Genomic DNA, 7,655 nt, shown 5'->3' on the forward strand with positions numbered 1-7,655 from the left:
AATGGGGGAGCAGACCTGAACTTCTGCAAACAATCGAAATATAATACCGTCTCTAATTGTGCTCGGTGGATCTTTTACAGAATAAATACAAAATAAAAGTTTCACAGGTTTCGGCAGTGGTTTATGTTAATCAAGACAGAAAGAGTAGTAAGAGTCTGAGAGTAGTAGTGATAGGGATCATGAAATGAATGGCTCCAACGTCGTATTTTTGCTGGTAGATTTGCATGAGAATCTGTGACCAGGTTTGCACGACACTGTATTGTGAACCATAAGCTATTCACCTGCAGTTTAGCCCTGTGCGTTGTGCAAAGCAGACCCACCCACTTAACCTGTTGTTCAGTGTATTCCGCAGATCCAGAAAACTGGATTGAATAAACCGTGGTTCCATTCATGCTTGCGGGAAAAATGTGGCTTTCCTCAGCATTTGTCCTGCATGTTTGTGGGGCACGCTTGTCTTTTCCACTCACCTGGTGCTTCGCATGAAGCTACGAATGCGTCATGCAAACAGGGTTTCGTTTATCAGCCAGCTTGTTGCAGGGCCTGACGCCGATTTGGGATGAGAGGCGGGACTGGCCCAAAGTCACCCCGTGGGCCTCAGTGGCTGACTGGGAGCAAAATCTGGGTCTCCCTGTTCCTAGTCCAGCATCAGCACCAATGACACCATGCTGGCTTTTTACAAGCTTGCAGATAAGCAAGCCATACAAACGCACCGTAGGGCGACTCTGAATTTTCTGCACGGAAGAACGGATTTTCACGGCCCTCTGCAGTTTATGCTGGCATGATATTCCCAAGAAAGCAAGTCCTTGGTGTCTTTGCTTGACAGGTTATAGAAGAATATACAGTATGTGTTCAGATCTGCTGCAAAGTCTGTCTTTGGGAGGATCCTGGACACCAAACGCAAAGTACAGGATGCTGAGCAGTGAGGATCTGTCTGTGGGGTGTTGGTATCTCCTTCCAGGAGTAGTAGCAGATTATGGTCAAAAACGTCAAGATGGCAGCCATGATGGTATGATCAAAGCTCAGCCTGTTTTTTTTATGAGTGTTGCTCTCTACAAGGTTATGGTCAATGGCTAATGAGCTTGCAATAAAGACAGGCTATTGCACGTGTGAATTAGTTACAGATTTTTAATCATCTTGTGAAAAAAGCTGTGCTGGGCAGTCCTGTGGGCCCATAGGGATACCTGTGCACATATTGTGCTTGCTCTGCCAAAATGGATCCCATTACAGGGGTCTCTCTGGCCACTCATGAAACAACCCTTATCAAAAGACAAACAGGGGCAGTTTCTCCCCACCGCCGTCTCTGGCCTCTTGAGAAGTCGTCTCCTTCCCCAGCTGATTTTGCATCTTGCAGAAGTTTGCTCAGAGCTAAGTAGGTTCATTCAGGCTGTGGCAATCCTCCAAGCGGTGATGCGTTTACGCCCCAGATCTCACTGGGTTGGGAAGAGGCACATGCCAGGACTCCCTTTGGGGGCCGTGATGCCATGCTGGTCCAGTCCATGGAGGAGACTCTGAGATGCTATCCTTCTACATGCAGGATGTTTACAGGCCAGGCAAAGTCTAAGTCCCTCAAATGCACATTAGATCTTCTCTGGTTGAGAAGCGAGTCTGGCACTGCCATATCTTCTTCAAAATCTGGCTCAGGTGACGATTCCTCTCTTTTTCTCCCTAGGACAGTGTTCCTCAACCTTGGCAACTTTAAGACGGGTGGACTTCAGCTCCCAAGGCTGGCTGGGGAATTCTGGGAGTTGAAGTCCACCCGTCTTAAAGTTGCCAAGGTTGAGGAACACTGTCCTAGAGGACCAGAAACCAATATCTACTTATGCCCTCCACCTCCTTTGCTCTTGAGGGCCTTTCTCGCACCCACCCATGGCTGCCATCTCCCTACAATAGTAGGGAACAACACAGGCAGCGTTTCTTTAACCGGTGCAACAAGATAGAACATCACCCAAAGAAAGTGTCTTGCTCCCCCGTCCAGTGACCCAATGGGTCTCATTACCCCATCAATGTAAAGAGTCCCGATGCTTAACACTGAACCTCCTAAAAGTAGAGCTGGAGCAAACAGCTTTTCAAATGTCCGTCCCAAATATATGGGCAGTCAGGGTTTTCTACAGGGAGGGGGTCCCAAAAGTCAAGATGGCACCCGCAACCTTGCAATCCAAGCCCCACCCTCTTTTTAAATGCATTCCAAGGCATGTAAAGGGAGGGGCATTCATTACATGGTTTTGGACTTCATCTTCACTGTTTGGACCCCTCGGTGGGCCAGGAAACGGAGTGATGTCTGTGAATTCCTCTGAAGTTTCTTTTATCCGACCAAATGAAAGTTGGTCAGGGGGGAAATGTAGGATTTCTCAGTCCACCATGAAATAAACCATGAAACAGTGGTCACTTGCATGCTATCAGGCCATGAAAGGGAAGCGACTGCTTAGATTTTAAGGGATGTTTGTGGGGACGGAGCTGTGAGATGCTCGGTAGGACCTAAGTGGCGCATCATTGACATGGTGTTCGGAGAAGATCCATGGCGACCAAGGCACCGGTGGATTTAAGCAGCCTTGGCAATAAAGCGCATGAAATGGTTTGAAGAAGAAAAACCAAAGCGGAGCTAACACACGAACCACAAACACCAGGTAAACAAAACTGAGAAAACCCTAGAGCAGGTCGTCGACCGCCTGTGAAGAATGCTGAAGGCAAACACTGACAGTAGCCAAGTCCCAGTCAGTTTCACTGCAAACTAGGGAGCCAATCCCGCAGTGCAATCCAGTTCCAGACATAAGGACAATCCAGGATGGACCGTGTGAACCCACCCAAGCTGGGAACGCCTTTGCTCTGACTTAATTTCCGAGGAGATGACTGGGTCGGCTTTTCTTCAGAGCAGCTAGATCCTTTTGTATCGGTAGATGTGGTACCGGCAGCAAGGGCAATAATGGTCAACGTCCTTACAGCATTTGCTCATGAAGGGGATCAGACAGCAGCCCAGGCAGCAGCTGAGAGCAACGTAAGAAAAGAGGGAGACAGACAAAGACTTGAGAAGGATTTTTATTACGCCAAGAAATCCATTTCAAATATGCACAGTCCAACCCTCATCCATACTGGCTCAGGACGATCCCCAGTGATCCAGCAGTATGAGGATGGCGTAGTCCCCAAAGGTATAAAACTATAAATACAGAATTATTCCTCCTACCCATTCCCTGCAACTCTAGATCTTAGACAGCCTACTGCAGTGCTGTCCAAACGTGGCCACTTCAAGATGAGTGGACTTCAACTTCCCCATGCTGGCTGGGGAATTCTGGGAGTTGAAGTCCACTCATCTTAAAGTGGCCAAGTTTGGACAACACTGGCCGACTGCAACCTCAACCGGGTGCTTTGCAGTTGACCCTCCAGTTCCCGAGTTCCCAATCTTTATGGCTGCAGTCCCCGTCCTGATTGGAGAAGGCTGTCCGAGATTTTAGTATAACTAGGTCAAAATATGGCCTCCTTGAAGAAACCGCCCACTTCATCAGCGTTATCTCTATAGATGGTAAGCGCCTTACAGCAGCAGTCTTCCCAAGGTTGCATAAGAGCTAGAACAGGGTTTCTCAACCTCAGCCACTTTAAGGTGTGTGGACTTCAACTCCCAGAATTCTCCAGCCAGTTCTGGGAGTTGAAGTCCTCACATGCTGGCTGGGGAATTCTGGGAGTTGAAGTCCACACACCTTAAAGTGACTGAGGTTGAGAAACCCTGGGCTAGGAGGACCAAGGTCAGATCAGAGGCATCCGGTGGTTTCCACAACAGGGCAAATTCAGCTTCACAAGCTCCGCCCCTTTGGTACCTGTATGCAAATGTCACAGTGCAGTTCCAAAGGGGTGGAGCTTCCGTCACCAAGGTGCAGTATTGCTTTCCTTATTTGCACCCCTGTGGGAGCCCCTGGGTTACCAACTCAGAAAAGCCAAAAGAAAGCCCCAAGTCTACCCCACTGCACCAGCGTCCCACCCATGGCATCCTCTGGGCTATGCCCAATGAACGTCTGGGTAGCATTCAGCTACCAAAACATTTCCCATCACTGGCCTCAGGCCTCCATTTCATGGCTGTCCCATGGAGGGGATTAAAAAAGTCAAGACATCACCATGCAGGTGAAAAAGAGTGGGGCTGAGTGCATGGGTGTGGACACCATCTTGACTTTTTTGACCCTCCCTGCAAAGACTCCAGTCTCTACATGGGGAAGAGAGTTGGGCCTGAGCTTGGCTACTCTGACCTAGCTGATGAGCTCTATGGACAAATCAAAGACAAATAAATACAAAGCCATCAGGCACGGACACTCACCCCACCATACACATGCCGGTGCAGAGTGCGTAGGTTAGGGATCCCACGCGGAAGACCACCTCGGTGGTGATGATCTGTCGGCAGCAGGGGCAGATGGTGGAGGCGGGTTTACTCGAGAAGATCCCCGCAACCACAACAGGTGGGGAAGAGTCCATGCAGACTACAGGACAGAGAGGTGACAGCCATCAAGGTGCATTTCATCTATTACGCCCAGAGCTTTTCAGGGTAGACAGGACTTCTGCTTAGGTTCGAATTGTTAAGTCTCACAGTATCCTACAGATACTGCCAAGACCGGCTGATCCAGAAAAAGCTGCAAGGGGTTGGACCTGGTAGTCCTTAGATGGGAGACCGCCGGCGGTCCCACAACTTCAGGCCGCCCTGACAATGGCCAACCACATTTGCATGCTGCCGACAAAACTACATGGAAGTGGCCACAGAGGTCACCCGCTGGAGGTGACAGAGACTGTACAGTGAATAATAGTTGTGACTTTATTGTGATTGCTGTTATGGTTCTCGGACTGTGAGACATGGGAGGAAGGGTTTCAAATTGTAAGCAACCCCGAGGGATGCATGTAAGGCCGTAGAACAATGTGGTGAGATAAGAATGGGTTGACAATTTGCACCATGCTGGAAACAGGGGAACCTGAATGCTATGGCCTTGGGCGCCAGTCCATCCCTGGACACCTCTCTCAACCTGTTCCGGGCAGGTGCTCTGCTGTATCTGTCCTTAAATGTTTTCATAAGAGTCTTTTGATTAAAAAGAGTAAGGGCGATACATCAGCTTTATTTATACAAATGCCTCTGGGCCTCCCAGAGGCCCCACCAGCATTCATAGAAAAGAAACATGTTGAACAAGTTCAGTCCAGGGTTTCCTTGGAACACCAACAAAGGGAGCAACTTCAGCTCCTAAGTTTCCTTCTTGATAAATGGGTGATTTGCAATCCCCTGGTAGTTAACATGTGCTGAGACTCTTCCTGGTCCAATCCCAATCCCCACCATTGGGCCCTTCCCAAATGGGAGCCTTCAGTTGAAGAACCTTGAGAAGAACCTTCTTAAGAACCTTCAGCAGGAAATTCAGGGAGACCTGGATGTTGTCCTCTCCAGGGAGTTGTCTAGCGTGAGATCTTAGCTGTCCAGAGTAAGCCATGATTACATCATGCGCATGCATGTGGACACCGGCAACCCACTTTGCCCACCTGCAAATGCCCATGAGTGAGACATCTTGTATTTCCAGGATTCTGGACTATTTATTTATTTATTTATTTCTCACATTTATATAGTCGCCTGTCTCACCATAAAGGGATTCTAGGCAGCTTAAAATAAAAACAATCGTAAAATCCAAATGTTAAAAAAAACCCTACAATTAAAAAACATCAGCAATATTATTATTAACAAGATAGTGGAGAGAACTGATGTTAAAAACAATGCAGCCATCTCATCGATTCACCATCGCCTTGAGATCCCCAGGCCTGCTGACACAGCCATGTTTTAAGGGACCTCTGGAAGGATGGCGAGGACGGGGCCATTCTCACCTTGTGAAGGACAATGTTCCACAGGGTGGGTGTCACGGCAGAAAAGGCCTGCCTCCTGGGTCCCGCCAGATGAAACTCTTTTGGAGACGGGACCCGCAGCGTACCTCTTCTGCCGGACCTGATGGGACAGGCAGAGGTAATCGGTTGGAGGCGGTCCCTCAAATAACCCAGCAGGGCACGAGTGACTGTGGTAGTGGATGGAGTTGACTGTGAGCAGAGCCTCCTGGTCCAAGAATGGGTGCAACTGGCGCACAACAGGAAGCTGTGCAAAAGGACCCTCAAGTTGCGCACTGGGTCAAGTTGCGCTTGGGGTAGTACAACCCCATCAGTACCAAAGATGGCATAGTCCCTGTGCTGGAGGGCCCCAAAGCCCAGATGCACTCACTCTTGCCAGGGCTCAGCTGAAGCCTGTTGTTCCCCATCCAGACCCTCACAGCCTCCAGGCACCGGGATAGGACATTCACAGCATCGCTTAAGTCACCAGGGACAGAAAGGTATAGTTGGTATCATCGGTGTACTGATGACTGTCCCGTGAAAAGTCTATTAGAAACCTTAACCCTCAGTGTTTGGGAACATACATCAAAGAGTAAGAGTAACTACTTGGACATCTGAGCACAAGACATCTTACAGTGTTCCTTCCCAGGATTATATGAATCAATATTCAGCATGTAAGTTTCTGGAGCGTACCTGGTCCTACTTGGTCACAAGGCACTTCTTCACAGGTATAAGGTGGTGGAGATGGACAGTCATAGCAGCAAGCATCTGCACCGAGAGAAGAGGATGAGGAGGGAGGAAGAAAAGAGTTGCACTGGGTTTCACGGGTCATTTCCAATCAAGCCCAAAACTGAATCTCCTCCATCTTTGATCCAAACCACTGGGAATGTACTTGTAACTTACCTGAGATGAGATGATGCTCAGATCCTGAAGACTTGGGTGTGTATGAATCTGATGCATATTGTTTAGGAGGGTAGTTTTGTTGTTCTGAGCTGTAGGATTGCGGTGCATACAATCCTGGAGTGTAGGATTGTGGTGCGTAGAGCTTCGGGGGACATGAAGCAGCGTATCCGGGAGCATAAGGTTCCTGGGGCTCATTCAACATAGCCATAGGAACGGAGACTTTTTCCTTCTCTTGTGACATTTTTATTCCAGACATCTTCCTACAAATTATAACAAACAAGTCAGAGGGCACGTGCCTTGATTTCCACCTGTTAGCCATCTCAGGTGCTGAAAGTAATGTTGCATTTTAACCCATTCGCTCTCACTTAGCTTCATTGGGGGCATCTCTAGCAAAGGACTGAAGAAGCTGTAGCACTTAAATCTTGGCCTGAATGCATCCTACCTCAAACCAAGCTTGAACTGAAAGATCAATGCAACAGTCGGGTGTAGGAACCTTGCTTGCCAGATGAGGCCCCAGAAAGAAAACCAAAGCACGGAGAAGACTTTGGTAAGCAGAATGCATAACCACCCTTTCCCATGCTGCCAAAGAATCTGCCAGATATTATCAGATAACCTTTTCCTAAATATAGATCCCAAGCTTCTTTACACCCTAGATTTGTCAACATCTATTTCAAGTAAGATGAGCAATAGAAATCCTTTCCCATTTTTACTACCAGTGCTTTAAAAAAAAACCCAGGAAATTGGTAGCGTTGGGCAAACTGAGCAAATTTTGCTTCAGTTAGCTCAAGAAATGCACTGCAGACTAGCACTTGGTACAGCAGCCATGAAGGCCTTGGAAGATATTCAGATGTGGTGATGTACAAAGATCAGACTAGTGCAAGCCGTGGTTTTCCCTGTGATACTTCCTGGAAGCAAAAGTTGGACCTTGA

At 48.2% G+C, this 7,655-nt stretch overlaps 1 protein-coding gene across 1 annotated transcript; it reads right to left on the bottom strand.

Moving 5' to 3' along the window:
- Window positions 1–2,872: 2,872 nt before the first annotated feature.
- LOC103061524 (lipopolysaccharide-induced tumor necrosis factor-alpha factor homolog) lies at window positions 2,873–6,982 on the bottom strand. Its single transcript, XM_025169532.2, has 4 exons — window positions 6,727–6,982; window positions 6,517–6,591; window positions 4,298–4,457; window positions 2,873–2,981 (listed from the first exon to the last, which is right to left on the bottom strand). The coding sequence occupies exons 1-4, from the start codon at window positions 6,980–6,982 to the stop codon at window positions 2,873–2,875; spliced, it is 600 nt and encodes a 199-aa protein (XP_025025300.2).
- Between the last annotated feature and the right edge of the window lie 673 nt (window positions 6,983–7,655).

This window comes from Python bivittatus, unplaced genomic scaffold, assembly GCF_059951505.1.
Source record: "Python bivittatus isolate LINGU-HERP-01145 unplaced genomic scaffold, Pbiv_v1 ctg000030_np1212, whole genome shotgun sequence".
NCBI classification, from domain to species: Eukaryota; Metazoa; Chordata; class Lepidosauria; order Squamata; family Pythonidae; genus Python; species Python bivittatus.